Genomic DNA, 25,387 nt, shown 5'->3' with positions numbered 1-25,387 from the left:
CCAAAAAGTATTCCTGTTTACAAAGGTGATCCACAAATGGACTGGATACAACATTCCAAATTTGACACTTTTTTTCTGCAGGACCGCCTTGACTTTGTTGAATCCGGCACGGCATTTAGCCAGTTCCCTACCTCAATCGGGCCATATCCCGTATACCCCGGTGACTAAAACTCTCACCAAAAAAGTCTGCAGCATCTGTGCCACATACTCAGAACCCCTCTGGCAGATCCACTATTCGGATATTTTGCCGGCATATTCGATTCTCCAACTTATCACGTACATTTTTGAAGCGGTCAAGAGATCAAGGAAAGCTTTGCTTCCACCGAGGCCAGCCGGTCCTCGTGGTCGGCGATGGGCTCCTCTAGTCGCTGCTCAGCTCCCTCCACTGCCGCCTTAATTGGATCAATGGCCTTTACCAGATTTCAGAGGTTTCCAACCTCTGTTTTTGGAACTGAGCAGATAAAAAGTCCACTATCCTCCCCATACATTGGTACTGAGGGGAGGGTACCCTGTTTCTCCAACACAAAATTAGTGTTTGCACCGTTGGCCTTGTATGTATTTTTTACTGTTTTAATAAAAAGATTTGGCCAATCCAAAAAAAAATCCACCAGCAGAATTGTGGACCATTGGGCCGGAAGTGCTGATTACGGGCCCGCCGCCAACGCGCCTTCAACCGTACTTTCCAGTGCCTCCTGGTCTACTTGCAGCCGCTTTTTTTGCCATTGCTCTTGGCCACGTGCATTCCGTACCTCACTCAAAATATTGCTAACACCTTCACCTGTAAGAATCGGGACTTCGGGGCCAGGTTTAAAGGTCCAACTGGAATTTATGTGGTGAAAAGTGGTACCCCCCCCCCCCCCCCCCCCCCCCCCAACGCGGGAGTCACCAGCTACACGGCATCTAGCACATGGCTGCCACCGGAAGACCCTCAGGTGAGTATTTATATCTGTTTCACATACTTGTGGCCAGGCATTCTAAAGTTATTCTATAATCCGAAAAATTCGGAAATCCAGGAATGCCTTAGTCCCAAACATTCCTGACTGGAGAGGTTAGAGTATAACTGAAAGGGAAATCTTTTCAGAGCTATGCGGAATGAGCAGAACAACATGGGAGCAATTGCACAAATCTACCAAAGAGTTGACAAAGGCTATATGATTCTATGATTTTATGATTTTGAGACACAGGGAGAATTCTCTCTTATTTGAACCGAGCTGTGACATCTACTCAAACAGAGAGAGCAGACATCAGTCTAATGCCTTTCTTGGAGGACAAAGTACCACTGGTTTGTGTTCAGGACACAAATACCGTTTTTTAAAAACTATCAATTTAAATAGCAATCTTTAAATTTAAATGTGGTAACAGCTGATTGTTCTTACCTTGTATCTGTAGCATGAGGAAGAAACAAACACAGACTTTTTGGTTCCCAGTGAGATGCATAGTTCCATGCATATTCAGAACAGTGTGATTGAAGAAATAAATGCTCTCTCTGTCTGAAAGGCTTGGTCTTAATGAGGAGAATCTCAAAACTAATAACAAGGAAAGGTACTCCGAGTGCGGTCTGCGTATTTTACAGCTCCCATTCAAGTTCAACATCAGCTTTGTGGTTGATGTCGAGCCTGATTCTGAACTTTATCTGTTTATTTTAATCTATCTGCGCATTTTTCCTTTGCAGCCACTTGACTTTATTGTCTTGACTTTGCGTCCTGTGAGCCACAAAGTATTGATTCTCATTTGGTGCCAGTAGCCCCTTAAGAAGCCATGGCAACCAGACATCCTTCATGTGTGAATCTAGATGGGACCAACAGGTAATTCAGCTAGTAGTGGCATCACAGTGAAGCTTAAATCCTTTACCATTATTGTTGAATACAAGTTGCTGCTTCTAGAATGTTAAGCACCTTACGAGTAGCTTGCATCTTGCCAAGGTAGTGTCGCTGATGTAGTTATGTAGTCTCTCGGAAAATTTAGCTGACGTGAAGCTGGGCAAAGTTGACTGATTCCTCTGGTCAGTTTGGAGGTGCAAATGAGGATTCTGTGGTTCTTTGTGAAGGTGTGGCACCTAGATTTAAGCACAATATTCCAGCTGATTCTAAGCCAGTATTGTATGAAAACTTTGCATAACATTCCTGCTTTTGTACTGTATTTTGTTCTAAAAATATGCTTTATTCATAATATTTGTAAATAAACATTACATAAGACTTCAGATTTGGCATTACATAAAGTGTAATAGTTACATTTCTTTCAATACAGTATGTGAAACTTATAATAATGAAGTGCCTCATTGGACTTACAATTACTAAGTTACATTTGACTTTTCTTGTCAGTCATTCTCTGGCGCAGAGAACCCAACACGTTTTGTACAGGCTCCAGCCCCTAAATGTACTGTGAACGGAAGTTCTAAGACCTTGGCTTTTCTGTATTTAGCCTTTGTGGTGACTGTCCCAAGCCTTACTGTGTCCCTTAGCATTTAGTCCTGAACTTCAGAATGTGCCATTGGGTTGTGTACAGCTCTTTGCACTGGAAGACCAAAGAGCGTTTTTCACTGAGTCGATTGTCCTCCAGCAGCAGTTGATGTTTGTCTCTGCGTGCATCCTTGGAAACAGTCCGAGGAGCTCAAGGGTCCTCCTGTGTAACTGAGCAATTCGGGGTGAACTGCAGAAAGGACCATTGCATCTCTTTCCAAGCCCTCTTAATAAAGCTGCCTATCCCATATGCTCTTATTAACAGCTTCCCAACTTGTCCTGCCAACTTCAAAGATACATCTCCAGATCTCTTTCTTACTCCACTATTACAAGGTGAGAATAAAAATAAACATTTTTGGCAGCTGCCATGTCTCGCCATCATGCTGGTTTAATCTAAGGTATCTGCAGAGCGATGAGTGGCTGGCAAAGAACGATCAGGCTGGTCACTCTGTTCTCAAGCTCATGGTGTTTGATAGCTGAAACCACACCAAGCTGTGGTTTCACTTCTAGAGAAGCAGCATGATTCTAACTCACATTTCATTATTTACTCGGACTGAATTCCTGTCAAACCATGTGGTTTAGCAGAAATCAGCAGGCTTCTCTTCAATGTCTCTTGATAATCTCACTGATACAAGGTAGGAGCTTTTAACGATTTTATTTCCTATATAAAACTAATTTTCCTTCAGTAATTTCAATTTATTTTTGTTTGTTTTGGACACTAGTGCCTGCAGTAGTGTTTTATTGATGTCTGACTCTAACAGGACATTTTGATGAAGCAAGATTTACAATTTTAATAATTAATGATTTATGGTTTTTCAAATGCTATTGTAACACATCACTGCTTTAAACTGAGCATGAAATGTTTTAACTGATTTCCTATTTTTACTGGTGATTTGATCAGCTGCACTGAGACCAATGTGAAAATTTTTTCTCTGATTTTTCTTCCCCGTCGATGGTGATGATCGATTTGGGGTCCAGATAGCAACCTTTCCATTTTCTTCTCAATAATACATGTCCAGCATCAGTGTTTCGTCCGTTGATACTGTGAGCGTGGCACACTTATTGACTGAGGGAGTGCGAGGAGAGAAAAATAAAACCAAGTTTCATCATGAACTTTCTTCAAACCCTCCCTTTACAATTATACTACTTGAATAGCTGATAGAAATGTAGAAAAGCAACAATAAAACAATAATCTTAAATTCAGTTAGGAGAAGCAGTGTGTCATTTTAATGCATCCATTGTATTTGTGAATCAGACATTGAGTCATTATGTACTTCACAGTCTATTCTGGGTGACTACAGTAACAAACTTTTTTATTTTTTCTCGGTGAGGGTTTTATGGATGCATTATCGGGTAATATATTAGCAAATGGTTGAAGCTGGCCCCTGTATCCCACAGTATCACTACAGGCTTACTTGCCTCGCCCTGGGGAAATGGGGTCCCCCTTGCTAAAGATGCACAAACTCATTAACTCTCAAAGATTTGTTGAACCTTGTCCGCACTCTCAGAGGTGCCTCTACAGGGATTCTCAGCCTAGTCTGCTATACTCTCTGACTGACTCGCATTCTCTGCATGGGGTGTATATGCCCTGATAATTCCCACTGGTTTGTCCTCTTTCCTCCAGCAGCTGGCCTGCATATGCCCTACCTTTCAGCAGTTAAAATGCACAGGCTTCTTGGCCTCACTTTTCATCCCAGCACCACCCTCTCTGTCCTGAGGAGGGTGCCCAGCACACCCCTCTCTCCCATTTCCAATTGGTTGGGGGTGACTAGGGAAGGATCTGTTCTGAAACACAGGGTTGCGGATCAGTATGGCTGTCTGTCGGCCTCCTGTTACCCTCTGTTCCTCAGTCTGTGTTCTTATTGGCAAAAGTATGAAGCTTTTGAACTCCTCAAGAAGAATTATTTCACAGAGGTTTTCGCAAGTAATGAGTAATGAGTGTGCCCATCTATTGATCAAAAGCAAATTATTAAACCTTTCAACTTCCAGGTCCATCTGGTCAGGCCATTTCCTGAGGGTATGGAGTTTGCACATTCTCCCCGTGCCTGCGTGGGTCTCACCCCCACAACCCAAAGATGTGTGGGGTAGGTGGATTGGCCATGCAAAATTGTTCCTAAATGGAAATTCTTTTAAAAAACTTCACTAAAAAAAATCTGAGCTCATGGAATGGGACATGGCAGAGTTCCTGTCCCTCAACTTGAGCTGTTTTAGTTTAAATTCCCTTTTCTTCTCCCTGTCCTGAAATTCTCTCTCCTCTCTTTGTGCCTTGTTCTCTCTTTCCCTTTCTCTTTCCTGAAATTCTAATTCTTGCTGGACCAATTTTAATTTCACTACTGCTGCATTATCACTTTCATTGTCCTCAGTTTTCACCTGTGGACCATTGGCCACCCTTTTTAAAATTTTGGATCTTCTGGCTTTCAAATGAAATTCTTTTTTTTAATTTTAGAGTGCCCAATTCAACTCCTTTGGTTGGTCTCAACAAGATTAATTTAAAAAGGATCCTTTCCTAATCCAAATTTAACAATAACAAGGCTTTTCTGAGTTAAAGAGTGAGTTTATTATTTACTAAAATGAGGAAAGAGAATGATAAAACACAACATAAATCCACAGATTAGAAAAGAGAAGTGAGTCCAGAAATAAAAGTGAAAAATAAATGAATCAGACTTTGACTTGTCTGTGAGGAGTAGATGATGAAACGTTACTGGCGTTAAATTGCATGATTCTGGTAGTACTGAATTCGGCAGTTGACATAGAACATAGAACATACAGTGCAGAAGGAGGCCATTCGGCCCATCGAACCCACTTAAGCCCTCACTTCCACCCTATCCCCAAAACCCACTAACCCCTCCTAACCTTTTTGGTCACTATGGGCAATTTAGCATGGCCAATCCACTTCAGCTGCATGTCTTTGGACTGTGGAAGGAAAGCGGAGCACCTGGAGGAAACCCACGCAGACACGGGGAGAACGTGCAGACTCCGCACAGACAGTGACCCAGCGGGGAATCAAACCTGGGACCCTGGTGCTGTGAAGCCACAGTGCTAGTCACTTGTGCTACTGTGCAGCCCCGAGCAGGTATTTGGATATTCTTGGTTCTGCAGGTTTGCTGACAGGAGTTGTACCACTCGATTTTCAACTGTAGCTTTGCTGCCTTAAAAACAGAGCGAGAGAGAGAAAGACGAGACTTCACCCTCAAGCAGCAGGATTATATGCAGTAATTAAATCGGAACTAAAAATGTTGAACATTTTCAAGGGGAATGGGGAAATTAAACTCAATTTGAATTTATATATTGGAATAAATCTAAATTAGTTCTTTGATCAAAACAAAGAAACAAAGAAAATTACAGCACAGGAACAGGCCCTTCGGCCCTCCCAGCCTGCGCCAATCCAGATCCTTTATCTAAACCTGTTGCCTATTTTCAAAGGATTTACTTCCCTCTGTTCCCCGCCCGTTCATATATCTGTCCAGATGCATCTTAAATGATGCTATCGTGCCCGCCTCTACCATCTCCGCTGGCCAAGCGTTCCAGGCACCCACCAGCCTCTACGTAAAAAACTTCCCACGCACATCTCCCTTAAACTTTCCCCCTCTCACCTTGAAATCGTGACCCCCTTGTAATTGACACCCCCACTCTTGGAAAAAGCTTGTTGCTATCCACCCTGTCCATACCTCTCATAATTTTGTAGAACTCAATCAGGTTCCCCCTCAACCTCCGCCTTTCCAACAAAAACAATCCTAATCTACTCAACCTTTCTTCATAGGTAGCACCCTCTATACCAGGAAACATTGTGGTGACCCTCCTCTGCACCCCCTCTAAAGCATCCACATCCTTCTGGTAATGTGGCGACCAGAACTGCACGCAGTTTTCCAAATGTGGCCGAACCAAAGTCCTATACAACTGTAACATGACCTGCCGACTCTTGTACTCAATACCCCCTCCGATGAAGGCAAGCATGCTGTATGCCTTCTTGACCACTCTATCAACCTGCGTTGCCACCTTCAGAGTACAATGGACCTGGACTCCCAGATCTCTCTTTTCCCCAGGACTCTTCCATTGACCATATAATCCGCCCTTGAATTAGATCTTCCAAAATGCATCACCTCGCATTTGCCTGGATTGAACTCCATCTGCCATTTCTCTGCCCAACTCTCCAATCTATCTATATTTTGCTGTATTCTCTGACAGTCCTCCTCGCTATCTGCAACTCCACCAATCTTAGTATCATCTGCAAACTTGCTCATCAGACCACCTATACCTTCGTCCAGATCATTTAGGTATATCACAAACAACATTGGTCCGAGCACGGATCCCTGTGGAACACCACTAGTCACCTTCCTCCATTTTGAGACACTCCCTTCCACCATTACTCTCTGTCTCCTGTTGCCCAGCCAGTTCTTTATCCATCTAGCTAGTACACCCTGAACCCCATACGACTTCACTTTTTCCATCAACCTGCCATGGGAAACTTTATCAAACGCCTTACTGAAGTCCATGTATATGACATCTACAGCCCTTCCCTCATCAATTAACTTTGTCACTTCCTCAAAGAATTCTATTAAGTTTGTAAGACATGACCTTCCCTGCACAAAACCATGCTGCCTATCACTGATAAGTCTATTTTCTTCCAAATGTGAATAGATCCTATCCCTCAGTATCTTCTCCAACAGTTTGCCTACCACTGACGTCAAGCTCACAGGTCTATAATTCCCTGGATTATCCCTGCTACCCTTCTTAAACAAAGGGACAACATTAGCAATACTCCAGTCCTCCGGGACCGCACCCGTGCTCAAGGATGCTGCAAAGATATCTGTTAAGGCCCCAGCTATTTCGTCCCTCGGTTCCCTCAGTAACCTGGGATAGATCCCTTCCGGACCTGGGGACTTGTCCACCTTGATGCCTTTTAGGATACCCAAAACATGCACCTTCCTTATGCTGACTTGACCTAGAGTATTTAAACATCCATCCCTAGCCTCAACATCCGTCATGTCCCTCTTCTTGGTGAATACCGATGCAAAGTACTCATTAAGAATCTCACCCATTTCCTCTGACTCCATGCATAAATTCCCTTTTTTGTCTTTGAGTGGGCCAATCCTTTCTCTAGTTACCCTTTTGCTCCTTATATACGAATAAAAGGCTTTGGGATTTTCTTTAACCCCGTTAGCCAAAGATATTTCATGATCCTACAGACTTAAGTGACAGCTTTGAATAATAGGTTCTAACATATACGAACATACAATGGACCCCCCGTGCTGAAAGAGGCCATTCGGCCCATTGAGTCTGCACCGGCCCTTGGAAAGAGCACCCTACCCAAGCCCACATCTCCATCCTATCTCCCTAACCCAGTAACCCGACTTAACCATTTTTTTTGGACACAAAGCGCAATTTAGAATGGCCAATCCATCTAACTCGCACATCTTTGGACTGTGGGAACTCACAGAACTCATCCACAACTCTGCTGTCCGTACCCTAACACCCACCAGGTCCTGTTCACCGACCAGCCCTGCACTCACCAAGCTGCATTGTTAGCATAAATGCTTCACAGCTCCAGGGTCCCAGGTTCGATTCCCGGCTGGGTCACTGTCTGTGCGGAGTCTGCACATCCTCCCCGTGTGTGCGTGGGTTTCCTCCGGGTGCTCCGGTTTCCTCCCACAGTCCAAAGATGTGCGGGTTAGGTGGATTGGCCATGCTAAATTGCCCGTAGTGTCCTAAAAAGTAAGGTTAAGGGGGGGTTGTTGGGTTACGGGTATAGGGTGGATACGTGGGTTTGAGTAGGGTGATCATTGTTTGGCACAACATTGAGGGCCGAAGGGCCTGTTCTGTGCTGTACTGTTCTATGTTCTATGACTCTAGATTGTGGCACCACCTTCATTTAAAAATGCTCTACATCATTTTCAAATAGTCTTTCTCCTATCTGAGCTCTGTAAATTCCTCCAACGCTACAATCCTTCCATGTCAGTGTTTCTGGCTTCTTGTACATTCCTGGGGCTGGATTCTCCCCTACCCGGCGGGGCGGGGAGTCCCGGCAGGATGGAGTGGCGTGAACCACTCCGGCGTCGGGCCGCCCCAAAGGTGCGGATTTCTCTGCAACTTTAGGGGCCAAGCCCTTACCTTGAGGGGCTAGGCCCACGCCGGAGTGGTTCCCGTCCCACCGGCTGGCAAGGAAGGCCTTTGCCGCCACGCCAGCAGGGGCCGGAGGGACTTTGCCGGTTGGCGGTGGTCCGTGCATGCGCCGGAGTGTCAGCGACTGCCCGCGCATGCGCAGGGGAGGGGGTCACAGCCATCACGGAGGCTATGGCCAACGTGGAAGGAAAAGAGTGCCCCCACGGCACAGGCCCACCCGCGGTTCGGTGGGCCCCGATCGCGGGCCAGGCCACCGTGGGGGCATCCCCCGGGGCCAGTTCGCCCCGCGCCCCCGCCCCCCCCCCCCCCCCCCAAGGACCCCGGAGCCTGCCCGCGCCGCCATTGCCGCCGGTAAGGGAGGTGGTTTGATTCACACCGGTGGGAGAGGCATTACTGCAGCTGGACTTCGGCCCCATCGCGGGCCGGAGAATCGCCGAGGGGGGCGCCCGCCGACTGGCGCGATTTCCACCCCCACTGAATATCCTCAGCCGGAGAATTCGGCGTCCGGCAGGGGTGGGATTCACGCCGCCCCGCGGCGATTCTCCAACCCGGTTGGGGGGGGGTCGGAGAATCCTGTCCCTGATCTTTGGTGCTCTTTTCTCCTCATAGGAGTGGCAGGGTGGCACAGTGGTTTTCATTGTTACCTCACAGTGCTTGGACCCAGGTTCAATTCTGGTCTTGGGTGACTGTCTGTGCGGAGTTTGCAAGTTCTCCCCGTGTCTGTGTGGGTTTACTCCAGATGCTCCGGTTTCCACCCACAGTCCAAAGATGTGCAGGTTAGGTGGATTGGCCATAAGACCTAAGAGCAGAATTAGGCCACTCGGCCCATTGAGTCTGCTCTGCCATTCAATCATGGCTGATATACCATCATGGCCATGCTCAATTGCCCCTCAGTGTCCTAGGATGTGCAGGTTGGGAGGGCTGTGGGAATAGGGCGGGGATGTGGGCCTAGCTAGGGTGGTCTTTCAGAGGGTTGGTGAAAACTCGATGGGCTGAATGGCTTCATTCTGCACTGTAGGGATTCTATGTTGGCTTTGTCTTTACCTTCTGGGTCCTGAGCTCATCTCCCCACATCTCTTTTCTCTTTTAAAACGCTCCATAAAAACCTATTTGCATGATCAAGCTTTTTTTGACCTGCCCTAATATCTCCTCATGAGTCTTGGTGCCAAATCCTGTTATTAATGTTAGTCTGAAGCACTTTGGACATTCTACTAACCTAAAGATGCTACACGAATGCATTTTGTTGTTGTGATGTAGTTTAGTGGAGGTAATGTTGGACATGACACGTGGAGAACTCTTTGCTCCTCTTTAAAAAGTACCGTGGGATATTTTACATACTTTAAAAAGTGAGACACTTGTACGTGTCGAAGTTTAAGAGAATTGGCAGCGCTTGTACAAGGAATGCAAGAAGTTAACAGACAGGTGGAACAAGCAATTAGGAAGGCAAATGGCAAGTTGGTATTTATTGCAAAGAGATTGGAGTACAGGAATAAAGACGTCTTGCTGGAGTTTTACAGCCTTCTAGTGAGACCACATCTGGAATACTCAATGCAGTTTTGGTCTCCACATTTAAGAAAAGATACTTGCGCTGGAGGCGATACAGCAAAGGTTCGCTAAATTGTTCCCTGGGATCAGCGGGTTGTCCTATGATGATAGTCTGAGCAAATTGGGTCTATTTTCTCTGCAGTTTAGAAGAATGAGATGCAATCTCATTGAAGCCTACAAGATTCTGAAGGAGTTTGATAGGGTACAACACTGTGAGATTATTTACGCTAAAATGTGAGGGCCCTGTCTTGTGATGAGAGGCTGACCATTGAAGGCTAAGATGAGGAGAAATTAATTTTACTCAAAGGGTTATGAACCTTTGGAATTCTCTCCCTCAATGGGTTGTGGATGCTCCATCATTGAATATATTTAAGGCTGCAATAGACAGATTGTTAGTCTCTCAGGGAATAAAGTGACATTGGGAACAGGCAGGGAAGTGGAGTTGTAGGCCAAGATCAGCTATGATTGTATTGAATGGGGCAGCACGGTGGCGCAGTGAGTAGCACTACAGTCTCACGGCACTGAGGTCCCTGGTTTGATCCTGGCTCTGGGTCACTGTCCGTGTGGAGTTTGCACATTCTCCCCGTGTTTGCGTGGGTTTCGCCCCCACAACCGTAAAAGATGTGCAGGGTAGGTGGATTGGCTATGCTAAACTGCCCCTTAATTGGAAAAATGAATTGTGTGCTCTAATTTTTTTTTTAATTGATTGTATTGAATGGTGGAGCATGTTTGACAGACCACATGGCCTATCCGCCTCCTACTTCCTGTGTTTGTTCAGCAATGCAGCCATCCTTCAATATAGCACAGAAATGATAGACTAGCTCTTTCAGTGAGGTTTGAACAAACAACTGTCTGACTTAGAAAGCCATAAGACCAACAGAAAAAAGCAATGTTGTGGGTTATGTTGTGGCGATTCAGAAGATGAATGACATTGTACCGCATAAATATGAATCCCAAACAACCTAAAGGCACATGTGATCTGAAATTCATAAGCATCGCATGTATTTGGACATCACAGATACTAGTTCAGTCACTTTATTTGGTGAGAATGATGGATTTATATTTCCATAGCAGCTTTCACAATCTCAGGATGCTGTCAAGCACTTCATAGTCAATGAATCACTTTTGAAGTTTAATCACAGTTGTATATTGAACACAGCAAGTCCTCATAAGCAACAATGTGATAATGAGAAGATGTTTTGGTTTAGTGATACGCAGAGGCCAGGACACCGTCTTGGAAGATGTTATCGAGAGAATTCAATTCTTCCTCTTCGAATAGTAAGAAGTCTTACAACACCAGGTTAAAGTCCAACAGGTTGTTTCAAACATTAGCTTTCGGAGCACTGCTCCTTCCTCAGGTTAATTAAGGAGCAGTGCTCCGAAAGCTAGTGTTTGAAACAAACGCCGGCAACGTCCACATCATGGCTATCTTCGAATAGTGCCAGGAGATTTTTAACTGCAGAAGAGAGGAAAACCACAGCCTGCGTTCAATACTGCATCGAAAGGACAGCACATCCAACAGTACAGCACTTCCTCAGCACTACACTACATTTTTGTGCTCAAGTAGCTGTAACCTGCTGACTGAGGGGCAAGAGTGCAAGCCATTGAGATATGGCTGATAGACAACAACAAAAATGCAACTAAGATTATTCTTGCAACTCATTACGTTGATTTATTAGAGTAGTTGATGCCAATGAAGTTGAAAAGTTAGACAGTGACTCTTTCTTTGAAATATTCCATTCATACTCAGAAGCACTGCATTGAAGGTATGTTGGGTGACTGGTAGCCAAAAGTCAAGTCTCTCTGGGAGTAACCAGACACACCAGATCACGACTGTGAGAAGATTTCTTTTAACTATTTGCCCTAACTAAATTTCCCTCATATCAGAAACTCTAGAATTCACTCTCCAGGGTGAGGGTTGCTATACAAGAATTAAGGAAACGGATGGTGTGGTGTGGGCAGAGTCGAAATTTTATACAGACTGACCCACAGTTTCTCTATTGCAGGAAATGGAAACCATGCCTGCCCACTGAAAGTGATGTACCCCCGATCGAAGTTGACACGTACTGTGGGAGAAAGTCTCACATTGAATTGTACAGTTAAATTCTGTGCTGATCAAGCAGAAGAACCTGTGGTGCACTGGTGCGTGCTGCAGGGACATAGCTGTCAGCCCATACCTGCAAACAACACAAGCTCCAATAATGACGATGAAAGCAGCCTACTCGTCAGGTACACGATCGCCAACGTCAACTACAGTGATAGTGGCACATTCCGATGTGAAGCTTCACACGGAAATATCAAGTCAATGGGTCATTCCATTATCTTAAATGTGACAGGTAATCATTGCATGTGTCTCATTTATTTATTTTTTTAAATAATTTTTATTGAAATTTTTACAAAATATAAACATCTTAACTCTATTAACAAACAACCGCAGTAACACCCCAAGAACAATACCCCCCAACTTCAAGAGCAACTTCAAACAAAAGGAAAAAGGAAAAGAAAAACAAAAAAGCACCCAAACAACAAAAGGGAAAGAGATAGCACCCACCACATCCCACAGACCCATGTACACAGTTCTTCCTCCCCCCATTCCAGACCACCCCCCCCCCCCCCCCCCCGGGTTGCTGCTGCTGTCGGCCTATTTCGCTACCGTTCCTCCAGGAAGTCCAGGAAAGGCTGCCACCGCCTGAAAAACCCTTGTACTGATCCCCTCAGGGCAAATTTCACCCTCTCCAATTTGATGAACCCCGCCATATCATTGATCCAGGACTCCACGCTTGGGGGCCTCGCATCCTTCCACTGGAGCAAGATCCTCCGCCGGGCTACTAGGGACGCAAAGGCCAGAACACCGGCCTCTATCGCCTCCTGCACTCCCGGCTCCACTGCCACCCCAAAAATTGCGAGTCCCCAGCCTGGCTCGACCCTGGATCCCATCACCCTCGACACCGTCCTTGCTACCCCCTTCCAAAACTCCCCCAACGCTGGGCACGCCCAAAACATATGGGCATGGTTCGCTGGGCTCCCTGAGCACCTAGCACACCTGTCCTCGCCCCCGAAAAACCTACTCATCCTCGACCCAGTCATGTGAGCCCTATGCAGCACCTTGAACTGTATGAGGCTAAGCCTCGCACAGGAAGAGGAGGAATTCACTCTCTCCAGGGCATCCGCCCACGTCCCCTCCTCAATCTCCTCACCCAGCTCCTCTTCCCATTTACCCTTCAGTTCCTCCACCGATGCCTCGTCTGCCTCCTGCATTACCCGGTATATGTCCGAAATCCTCCCTCCTCCAACCCACACCCCCGAGAGCACCCTGTCCCGTACCCCACGTGGGGGCAACAAGGGGAATCCCTCCATCTGCCATCTGGCAAACGCCCTAACCTGCATGTACCAAAACATAGAACATAGAACAGTACAGCACAGAACAGGCCCTTCGGCCCTCAATGTTGTGCCGAGCCATGATCACCCTACTCAAACCCACGTATCCACCCTATACCCGTAACCCAACAACCCCCCCCCTTAACCTTACTTTTATTAGGACACTACGGGCAATTTAGCATGGTCAATCCACCTAACCCGCACATCTTTGGACTGTGGGAGGAAACCGGAGCACCCGGAGGAAACCCACGCACACAGGGGGAGGACGTGCAGACTCCACACAGACAGTGACCCAGCCGGGAATCGAACCTGGGACCCTGGAGCTGTGAAGCATTTATGCTAACCATCATGCTACCCTGTTGCCCCCACATGTTCCCCGGGGGGAGCCCAAACTTCCCTCTAACTCCCCCAAGCTCGCGAACCTCCCCTCCACAAACAGGTCCCTCAGCCTCCAAACCCCTGCCCTGTGCCAGCCCAGAAATCTGCCATCAATGCTGCCTGGAACAAACCGATGGTTCCCCCGTATCGGGGCCTCCATCGAGCCCCCCACTTCTCCCCTGTGCCGTCTCCATTGCCCCCAAATTGTGAGGGTAGCCGCCACCACCGGGCTCGTGGTATACCTCGTTGGAGGGAGCGGCAAAGGCGCCGTCACTAGAGCCTCCAAGCTCGTGCCCACACAAGACGCCGCCTCCATCCTCTTCCATGCTGCCCCCTCCTCGTCCATTACCCACATATGCACCATCGCTGCGTTGGCAGCCCAGTAGTACCCACAGAGGTTGGGCAACGCCAGCCCCCCCCTATCCCTGCCTCGTTCCAGGAACACTCTTCTAACCCTCGGAGTCCCATGTGCCCACACAAATCCCGTGATACTCCTGTTGACCCTCCTAAAAAAGGCCTTCGGGATAAGGATGGGAAGGCACTGGAACAGGAACAAAAACCTCGGGAGCACCGTCATCTTAACGGACTGCACCCTCCCCACCAGTGACAGCGGTAACATGTCCCACCTCTTAAACTCCTCCTCCATCTGCTCCACCAACCTTGTGAGGTTGAGCTTGTGCAGGGCCCCCCAACTCCCTGCCACCTGGACCCCTAGGTACCTGAAGCTCTTCCCTGCCTGCTTCAGTGGGAGCCTACCAATCCCCTCCTCTTGATCCCCCGGATGCACCACAAACACCTCACTCTTGCCCAGGTTCAACTTGTACCCCGAGAAACCCCCAAATTCACTAAGAATCCTCATCACCTCCAGCATCCCCCCCACCGGGTCCGCCACATACAGCAACAGGTCGTCCACGTACAACGACACTCGATGCTCCTCCCCACCCCGCACCAGGCCCCTCCAGTTCCCTGACTCCCTCAGTGCCATGTCCAGGGGCTCAATTGCCAGCCCGAAAAGCAAGGGGGACAGGGGGCTGTCTCGTCCCCCGGTACAGCCGAAAGTACTCCGACCTCCTCCTATTTGTGGCTACACTCGCCATCGGGGCCTCGTAGAGCAGCCTCAGCCACCGGATAAACCCCTCCCCAAACCCAAACCTCTCCAACACCTCCCACAAATACTCCCACTCAACCCTATCGAAGGCCTTCTCCGCATCTAATGCCACCACTATCTCCGCCTCCCCTTCCACAGCCGGCATCATAATAACATTGAGGAGCCTTTGTACGTTTGTGTTCAGCTGCCTTCCCTTCACAAACCACGTCTGGTCCTCGTGAATGACCCCGGGCATGCAATCCTCTATTCTAGTGGCCAGGATCTTTGCCAGCAGCTTAGCGTCGGCGTTCAGCAGCGAAATCGGCCTATATGATCCGCACTGCAGAGGGTCCTTGTCCAGCTTCAGGATCAAGGAAATCAGCGCCCGTGACATAGTTGGGGGCAAAGCCCCCCCCCTCCCTTGCCTCGTTAAAGGTCTGGACCAACAGGGGGCCCAACAGGTCCACTTACCTTTTATAGAATTCCGCCGGAAACCCGTCCGGTCCCGGCGCCTTCCCCTACTGCTCCCTATCCCCTTGACCACCTCCTCCAGCTCGATCGGCGCCCCTAGTCCCTCCACCTGCTCCTCCTCCACTCTCGGGAATCGCAGCTTGTCCAAGAAGTGCCCCATTCCACCCCCCTCCACCGGGGGTTCAGACCGGTACAGTTCCCCATAGAAGTCCCTGAAGACCCCATTAACATCTACCCCCCTCCGCACCACCTTCCCAGCTCCATCCATCACTCCCCCAGTCTCCCTGGCCGCATCTCGCTTCCGGAGCTGGTGCGCCAGCATCCTGCTCGCCTTCTCCCCGTGTTCATACACCGCCCCCTGTGCTTTCCTCCACTGAGCTTCCGCCTTTCTGGTAGTCAATAGGTCAAATCTGGCCTGAGGGCCAAGCCTCTCCCCCAGCAATCCCTCCTCTGGGGCCTCCGCATATCTCCTATCCACCTGCACCATTTCCCCTATCAGTCTCTCCCTCTCCCTCTGCTCCCCCCTCTCCCTATGGGTTCGGATGGAGATCAAGTCCCCCCTCATCACCGCCTTCAATGCCTCCCAGACCGTCCCCACTCGAACCTCCCCGTTATCATTGGCCTCAAGGTACCTCTCGATACACCCCCGAACCCTCCCGGCCACCTCCTCATCTGCCAGCAGCTCCACCTCCAAGCGCCAGAGCGGACGTTGGTCCCTCTCTTCCCCCAGCCCGAGGTCCACCCAGTTCGGGGCATGATCTGAAATGGCAATGGCGGAGTATTCCACTTCTTCCACCCTCACCACCAACCCCCTGCCCAGGACAAAAAAATCGATCCTCGAGTAGGCCTTATGTACGTGGGAGAAAAACGAGTATTCCCTGGCCCTTGGCCTCGCAAACCTCCAGGGATCCCCCCCCCCCCCCCCAAATCTGGTCCATGAATCCCCTCAGCACCTTGGCCGCCGCTGGCCTCCTACCCGTCCGGGACTTGGATCGATCCAATGGGGGATCCAGTACTGTGTTGAAGTCCCCCCCCATGATCAGGCCCCCCACCTCCAGGTCCGGAATGCGGCCCAACATACGCCGCATAAACCCCGCATCGTCCCAATTTGGGGCATAAACATTCACCAACACCACCCGCTCCCCCTGCAGCTTGCCACTCACCATCACATATCTCCCGCCACTGTCAGCCACCACATTTAATGCCTCAAACGACACCTTCTTCCCCACCAGGATCGCCACCCCCTTACTCTTCTCATCCAGCCCTGAGTGGAACACTTGGCCCACCCATCCCTTCCTCAGCCAAACCTGGTCCACCACTCTCAGGTGTGTCTCAGGAGCATGGCCACATCCGCCTTCAGTCCCTTCAGGTGCGCAAATACCCGGGCCCGTTTGACCGGCCCATTCAGCCCCCTCACATTCCAGGTTATCAGCCGGATCCGAGGGCTCCCTGCCCCCCTCCCCTGCCGATTAGCCATACCCCATCCCTTGCCCACCCCCGGCCAGCGTCCCCCGCTCTGCCAGTTTCCCATGGCGGCAACTCCCCCCTCCAGCACCCCCTGTGTCCTCCAGCTCCTTCCTGACTGTTTCAGCAGCAACCTGGTACCCCCCCCCCCCCCACCCCCCAGGCTAGGACCCCTCCTAGCCGCGCTCCTCCCTCCACAGCACTCCCGTGAGCCATCTAACTTCTGCTGACCCCGGCGACTCCCGCCCTACCTTCGGCTCCTCCCAATGTGGGACTGCCCCTCCTCCATTGTGCCCGTCAACGGGTCCATCCTTCCCCCGCTCTTGCGCGGGAAAAGAAAACAACCAGCAACGACCCGCACTTCTCAGCCCCGGCCCCGCCCCCACCATCTCACAGCGCGCTGCGGGATGCCCGCAGAAAGCCCGCGCTTTCGCCCTGCCGGGCCCCGCCTCCTCCAGGGCCACTCCCATTGTCAGTCCCCCCCACCAGCTCCCCGAACTCCCCGTTTACCCCTCTGCCCGAACCCGTGCACCCGGCCCCTGCTTAATAACCCCTATAGAAAAAACAGTACGACATTCTTACACTAAACCAAACAAATGCAAATACAATATTATACAACATCCCCCATCCTAGACCCTCAGTTTGAGTCCAATTTCTCGGCTTGCACAAAGGCCCACGCCTCCTCCGGGGACTCAAAATAATGGTGCCGATCCTGGTATGTGACCCACAGACGCGCCGGCTGCAACATTCCAAACTTCACACTCCGTCTGTGGAGCACCACCTTCGTCCGGTTAAACCCGGCCCTCCGCCTCGCCACCTCCGCACTCCAGTCCTGGAAGATCCGCACCTCCGTGTTCTCCCACTTGCTGCTCCGCTCCTTCTTGGCCCACCGGAGCACACACTCACGATCCACGAACCGATGAAACCTCACCAACACCGCCCGCGGCGGCTCGTTCGGCTTGGGCCTCCTAGCCAGAATTCTGTGGGCCCTCTCTAACTCCAGGGGCCCCTGGAAGGACCCAGCCCCCATCAGCGAGTTTAACATGATCACCACCTAGGCCGCTAGGTCCGACCCCTCCAGCCCCTCCGTGAGGCCCAGGATCCGCGAATTCTTCCTCCTCGACCGGTTGTCCAGCTCCTCGAACCGCTCCTGCCATCTTTTATGGAGCGCCTCATGCATCTCCACCTTCCCCGCCACGGCCACGACCTCGTCTTCCCTTTGGAGGCCTGCTGCTGCAGCTCCCGGATCGCAGCCCCCTGGGCTGTCTGGGTCTCCATCAGTTCCCTGTTGGTTACCTTGATGGACTCCAGCAGCTCCAACTTCAGCTCCTGGAAGCAGCGCAGCAGAATCGCCTGCTGCTCCTGGACCCACTTCCTCAGCTCCTTGAGGCCTAGCCGGCTGCCATTTTTTCTTCCTGCCCCCGTTTTTTCAGAGGCACTTTCCTTGGTTTTTTTTCTGCCCCGCTCCTGGTCCGGACCATGGGACCGTTGGGGTCGCCTCCTGTCTTCTTCCCCCGTTGGGAATCGCCGCTGCAGCTCCGTTGGGGGCCCTGAAAAGAGCCCCAAAGTCCGTTCACCGCGGGAGCCGCCGAACGTGCGGCTCGGCTGATCATTGCCGCCACCGGAAGTCTTCCATGTGTCTCATTTATTAACCTACAGGTACACACAACATAGATCTTCCTCTTCCTTCCCCGGGTTGGTTGCTCTTAATAGAGAAGAACCCAAAGAGTTGGAGTGTCCTACCCTGGGTTCAGCACGGAGTACAAATTCTGCAGGATACTCTGAAGGCACATTAATTGAAAGAGTGAATAGACTCAGGTATTTGTAAACCAAGTGTTCACGTAAAAATGTGATGCGGCCAAAAAAGAGATCATGTGGCAGGAGCGCAAAAGTTAGTTATCCCGAGGAGCACGTGTATTTGTTATCCATGGGAGCAAGGGCAGAGCACAAGTGTTTAGGCAGCTGCAGAGCTAGTGAATAAGCTATATTGTCAAAAGTCCTTGTCACCAATGACTCCGAGAACCCACAACATCTATATTTGTCACCTGAGGAATGTTGTGAATTAGATATAGCTCTGATAACTTGAACTCATTGTACCCACCATCAATATGGCAGTCATCTAGAAGTCAGGGCAGTCAGCTGAAACTATGATCTTAATACAGATAACCCATGGGAATCATTTTAGTCATTGTGAATGTCTTTATGAAACTTTTGTCCCTCTCCTTTCCAAATCTCTCTCCAACCTCAGATTTTCCAGTAACTCTTTCTCACTCACCTTGCTTTTTTGCATTATCTTCAATTGAAATTATTTTCTTCTCCCCCTACCCGTGTAATCCTCCATTCTTCATTTTTTTCATTTTATTTTAATTTGGCTCATTTCTAAATGTTTTCCTTCAGATTTCAGTGACAGAATTTCAGCATTTTTCCTCCCCCAGCATATTTTCTCTATTGTCCTTTCTGAAGATCCTTAGTCATTTTTTTTTTAATAAATTTAGATTACCCAATTATTTTTTCCAATTAAGGGGCAATTTAGCATGGCCAATCCACCTAGCCTGCACATTTTTGGGTTGTGGGGGCGAAACCCACGCAGACATGGGGAGAATGTGCAAACTCCACACGGACAGTGACCCAGAGCCGGGATTGAACCTGGGACCTTCAGTGCCGTGAGGCGGTTGTGCTAACCACTAGGCCACCGTGCTGCCCTCCTTAGTCATTTTTAACATTGTCTTGAACCTGGTTCCGTGAATGTGTTGGAGGCTGATAGGAAATCCAGTGTACCGGAAACCTAGTGCACAGAGCAGCCCAGTCAAGGGTCAAGGCTGGGGAGTTTCAAGTATAAGGCCAGAAACCTTACTTGTTTTTTTCATCCTGAGCTCTATTGGTTATTTTTAGCTCATTGAAGCCATCTGACTCCCTTCCATGTGGAACATGAAAGGAATTTGAACAGGGTCAAGTCAGGGTTCAAGTGTACATTGACGCACATTGGCCAACATTACAAAATGAGTCCGATTCAGTATTGATTGGTAATTGAATGCAGAGAGGTGAACAGAATGTGAAATTTCTGAGGTGGGCTTAAGCTCATTATTAGGAAAGAGTACGAGGCACTTTATTCTAACCATGCTCAACTTGACTTGGCAGCAGGGTTTAATGTTGACACTGGCTGCCTGAAATAGGAACCATTACATTCCTTGGACCAATATTCCTTAGATTCATCAACTGGACAGTTTGGATAGTGCCCATTCACAATATCAAACATTCATATCCCATATGTCTACATCAGAGAGACACACAGAGATTAGCACATGAAATATAACTCATGAAGAGTACAAATTGCCCACATAATATATCGCTGACAAAATCAGGCAAATATTATATTGTTATATATTGTTCATGTGCTGTACAGATTGCTGTTCATATATTGTTTTGCAGAGGCTTCAGATGATCCAATAATACCAGTAGAACATGTTGACAACTCTTATAAATGGTACTTTTTGCTTTTGCTGCCTCTAGTGGTGGTGATAGTATGTGTCACACTGTATTGTCGAGGTAAGCACCAGCCCAAAGGAAATAATTCTTATTTATCAACATTACCAGAAATATATATCTCATATGTTGCCACATGTCATGATGCTGTTTGTGATTTTCTTTTGAAGAGAAGCGACGATCGGCACAGAAGAGACAAAGAGCCCAAGAAAAGGTAAATGAGCTGACATGAGGAGCATCAATCAAAGTAAGAGTGCTCCAAGGAACATACAGATAAATAGGAAAAGGGGTAGGCCATACAGTTACTTCAGCCTGCTCCACCATTCAATAAGATCCTGACTGATCCACATCCTTGCCTTGTCCCTTGGCTGAGACTTTGCACTCATGGCAATCCTGTGAGAGACAGAAAATGAGAATCTTACTGGTGAGATCTTGTTTTAATATCCGCCCAAACCCCCCCCCCCCCCCCCCCCCCCCCGGCCAGTGATGTAACGAGGCTCCACCCGGAGAGATCAGGAATCACATTTAAATCAATTATAATATCATTAAAAGGCTTTCCCGCCATATCAGCCGCCCACATTGGAATCTCCTTCTTCACCACGTGTGTCACGTTGGCAAGGTTCATAGAGGGTTTTTGAAAATGAGATCCAGGTAAAGGGAACCCATTAGGGGTGCCCCTGGAGGGAGAGGGACATATCCAGGCTGTAACTTGACGTTGCTGCCTGGCATTTCCATCTGGCACTTCCCCTTCTTCACCCTGGCATTGTTCCATGGGGGAGGGGGGAATGTTCCTCTTATCTGTGGGGGAGGCTCCTCATGTCCGTGAGGAGATTAGGTGGCTCCCTAAGACTGCAACGGGGTTCCCTGTGCCTGTGAGAAGGGTTCCCCATGCTCGTAGTGGGATGGGACGGGTGGTGCCCCTGTACATAATGGGAGTTTCTGTGTGTCTGGGGGGGGTGTTCCTGTATTTATTTGTTGGAGATTGGGGCGCCCTCTTTCAGGCATTGCTGGCTTTTTCAATCACCAACCCTCCAGCGTGACGGCGTGGGCCATGCTTCCATATTTCGTTTTCATAGAATGCTGCACAATGTGTCGAGAAAAACTGGCTGTGCATCCAGCAAGCTGCAGACAGCACTCTGTACAAAGTAGAGAAAAGTCCACCCCTTGATTCTCTTTGTGCCCAACAATCTTAACCTTGAACACACTCGATGACTAAGCATCCATGGCCCTCTCGTAAGAGAACTCCAAAGGTTTACAAAGCTCTCAGTGAAGAAATTTTCCCTTATCTCAATCCAAAATGGTTAACTCCTATTCTTAGTCTGTGACATCTTGTTCTACACTCCCCAGCGATGATTGGGGTGAACGTGATGGGTAGGGAGTATGTCAAACAGCCTCTCGGCATCTAATTCAATGATGGCTCAATGGATAAATGGACTCCTCATCATGACACTGAGCCATGAAGATCCTGGGTCTGGTCAGCAGTTTGTGCTGCTTTCAATCAATGATTTCAGTCAATGGTTATTTCTAGGTTGATTGATGCATTTTGACCCAGCATCCTGAGATATGGGTAGGAAATAGCAGCTAACGTTCCTGCTCCTGATCATTATCTCATGACTTCACCTCAATTACACCTGTCACAGACCAAATGAACCTGAAATGAAAATCGCTTATTGTCACGAGTAGGCTTCAATGAAGTTACTGTGAAAAGCCCCTAGTCGCCACATTCCGGCGCCTGTCCGGGGAGGCTGGTACGGGAATCGAACCGTGCTGCTGGCCTGCTTGGTCTGCTTTAAAAGCCAGCGATTTAGCTGAGTGAGCTAAACCAGCCCCCAGCAGCTAGCAGGTGGTCAAGCTAGCAGCAGGTTCACATGATGCATCACATGCTGAAGAAGCAATCCTTGGCCATAGTCTGTCCAGCATGGGTCAGCTCCTTGTGGAGTGGGGCAACTAAACTAGAACTCACTAATCACAGTAACAAATGATTTCAGCTGTAGTTTGTTGAGTTACACACTTGCCTCTGGGTTAAAAATTTGCAAATTCCGCTCCAATCCAGAGGCTATGTTGCCCTGTTGTGGGGGGGGGGGGGGGGGGGGGGGGAATAGTATTCTTTCAGATGAGGTATCACAATGTGCTGTTTTGAGGATTAGCAGGTGAGTTCTCTTCAGTGTTTGGCCAATATTGAACGCTCAGCCAGCACCTAAAAAAGGATGATCTGATCATTATTACCTTGCTGTTCATAAGAGCTTGTGTTGCGGATGCCTGGTCAGCTCTCAACAGAGGTTAAGAAGTTGGAACAGATGCCATCACTTTTTAAGTTTTAATGCGGTGTGTAAAGATAGATTTGTTCCAGGAGTGATAGTATAAGAAATAGTGCTTGGTTATTTTATAAAAAAAACTTTATTAAAACAAAAGAAAAGAAAACAATATTGAAACTTTTACTCCAGTTCGAACACTTCGAGATTACATATAGTTTCTTAACCTTAACAAATTAGTTCCCATCAGACAACACATCCTATAAACATACAGCTCTCATTCCAGTTACATAGACACGCAAAGATGATACTTGTATTTACAAAGCAATTCTCTGCTGTAAGTCAAGTTCCTTTAGGATCCTTTTTGAAAGGCTGTACCTGGAACAACTTCTTCATGTCCTCACTGGGTGACCACCAGAGCCTTCTGCTGTAACTCTCTCTGTCTCTCTCTCTCTCCCTCTCGCTAAGTTCCACCAATGCCCTCAATCTAAGGTTCTCTCTGAGTTGGCCAGATTTGCATCCCTTATTGTTATCTTGGCTGATTGCCCAAAGCCATTTATACAAAAGAACATAACTATGTCATTCAGATGCAGCTAACCACCGATTGGTGGACAAATAGGTAATTAAACTCTGTGATTTCTGATCAAACAAGGTTGTCCCGAATGACAATGGATCTGGAGTGGCTCATCCTGGCTGAATCGGGACATCCTGGCTATTCCCACTAACAAGGTTAAGTCTGAATGGGATAAGGTAACTCAGGCTATGGCTGTATCCCTCTAACTCTGCTGCCAGAATTATTTTTAACCCCAAATTGCCTGCTACATCATGGACCCCATTTTGAGGCCCAAGTTCCTAATATTTCCATATCATGACGCTTGTTGTATGAATATTGGTAAATGGAATGTTGTCATTTATTGGATGGAATGCAATATAAAAATAGGCAATTTTTTCTATAGTTGTACAGGGGTGGGTTCTACCACACCTAGAGTACTGTGCACAGCTTTGGTCTTCTTGCTTAAGAAAGGATATAATTGCATTCGAAGCAGAGAAGGTTCACTTGACTAATTCCTTGAATGAGGAGGTTATCATGTGAGGGAAGGTTGGGCCTGTATACATTGAAGTTTAGAAGAATGAGAGGTGACCTTATTGAAAGATATAAGATTTGATCTGAAGGGGCTTTGACAGGGTGGATACTGCGATGTTGGACTCGATTTTTATCCTCAAGACAGGTAAGGGGAGTCGGGACATTACTGCCTTGAGAGGCAGAAGCAGGAATTTTATTCGGGCTACAGTTTAGCCACCCCGGGACAGAGTTGATTAGTAGCCACAGGGACTGTCGAGTGCGGAGATGTTTTTTTTTAAAAAAGGCTTACCTCATGCTGTGGGACTTTGCCCATTAAAAATAAAAACAGAAAGGCCCTTCAATGCTCACTCCTTATGTCCTCTCACCACCACCTCATACACTCCCCATGCCCCAGCCATGCTACCTTATGCCTTCTACTCACCTTGATTGCCCCTTATATTCCAATGCCAAGCTATGGCACTTCCATGCCAAGTCACCCATTCATACATAGGCTAGGACCACTGATACCTAAAATGACTATAGCACACTTTTAAAAAAGCTTTAGAAAATAATCAATTATCCATAACTTCCCACTTTAAAGAACTCCTTTTACTGCAGGCCAATTAAAGTGTCAATCACGCAGACCCTTTCAAGAATCAATAGCAAAAACTGCAGGAACTTGTAAATCTTTATTTTGTAGAAATAAACAATGCAAAATTGACTGAAGGGATAAAAAAGTCAAGAGCTGTCAGTCAAGCAATATTTTCCCAGAGGTAGCTGTTCCAAAAACCTAATGGATGCCTGGTCTCTCAGACAAGCCTCATTATTTATCAGCAGAAATCTGGGCTCAGGTAAACTTTAGTAAATTTTGCATTTACAGTTCAATTGCAAGCTTGCACTGAAAGTCTCATAAAAGAAAGAGCTGTATTGTGATAATGATCAAATTAAATTGTTTTCAGCGATATTGGCCGAAGGATAAATTTTTGTCAAGTATTGACTGGAAAGATGAACCATTAGTGAGAGACTAAGGATCATCATCATTGTGGGACATTTTACAGAAAGTGATCAAGAACTAGTAATGTACAAATTCACCATGTGTATATTTGAGTAACAATACTTGTATGTTTGGTCCTTTATAGAATATTACTGCGGCTTCCTCATCACCCGATGTCACAATGGTTAACACCGAGCTTGCTTCTATGACCGACACGACTGAGATAGGCCCAGTGGAGCCACGTGTAAATAAGCGACGCATGGAGCCCTTTTATGTAAATGAGCCATTTCCCATAATTGAACGATGTGAAGAATCTATTTATGTAAACGACCTTCTCAATCAATACTGAGTTTTGGTTATTTGGACATTGGTGATGGCCATTGATGACCTTGTCAAGAATTCCTTCTTCTACCCAAAATTTGCCCTATTTCTACCCAGCACACATCTGCCAACACAGTGACCCCAATCATAACCTATAGACTCTGATTGATAAAGTGAATCAAATTACTTCAATTCCTGGTCTTAAGATCAGAAGTTTACCAAAGTGGGGAACAGCATCTCCACACGTAGGAGATCAATTCAATGGACCATGTGTCTAATGATTATTGTAGTTCATTGCTTGCTGCTTGCATTCTGTTCGTAACCTTTATGGTTCATCAATAAAAATGATTTAAGTACTTTCTATTAATTATA

At 47.8% G+C, this 25,387-nt stretch overlaps 1 protein-coding gene across 2 annotated transcripts; it reads left to right on the top strand.

Moving 5' to 3' along the window:
* The first annotated feature begins 893 nt into the window (after positions 1–893).
* LOC119977560 (B- and T-lymphocyte attenuator-like) lies at positions 894–25,387 on the top strand. 2 transcript variants are annotated; one of them, XM_038818656.1, is made up of 5 exons: positions 894–932; positions 12,131–12,460; positions 20,332–20,448; positions 20,556–20,599; positions 24,840–25,387. In XM_038818656.1, exons 1-5 carry the CDS (start codon positions 908–910, stop codon positions 25,041–25,043), a joined length of 720 nt encoding a protein of 239 aa, XP_038674584.1. In that variant the 5' UTR covers positions 894–907; the 3' UTR covers positions 25,044–25,387. The 2 variants fall into 2 exon arrangements, with proteins under 2 accessions (XP_038674584.1, XP_038674575.1); XM_038818647.1 differs by lacking the exon at positions 894–932 and adding an exon at positions 2,961–3,094.

The sequence above is a fragment of the Scyliorhinus canicula genome, chromosome 1, assembly GCF_902713615.1.
Source record: "Scyliorhinus canicula chromosome 1, sScyCan1.1, whole genome shotgun sequence".
Taxonomy (NCBI): Eukaryota; Metazoa; Chordata; class Chondrichthyes; order Carcharhiniformes; family Scyliorhinidae; genus Scyliorhinus; species Scyliorhinus canicula.
This window is presented reverse-complemented; position numbering and strand designations above follow the sequence as displayed.

Coding starts and splice junctions, on each gene's coding strand:
- LOC119977560 (XM_038818647.1), top strand. CDS start 3,031: ATGTGGTTTAGCAGAAATCAGCAGGCTTCTCTTCAATGTCTCTTGATA. Junction 12,461..20,331: donor CATTATCTTAAATGTGACAG/GTAATCATTGCA, acceptor ATTGTTTTGCAG/AGGCTTCAGATGATCCAATA. Junction 20,600..24,839: donor GACAAAGAGCCCAAGAAAAG/GTAAATGAGCTG, acceptor GGTCCTTTATAG/AATATTACTGCGGCTTCCTC.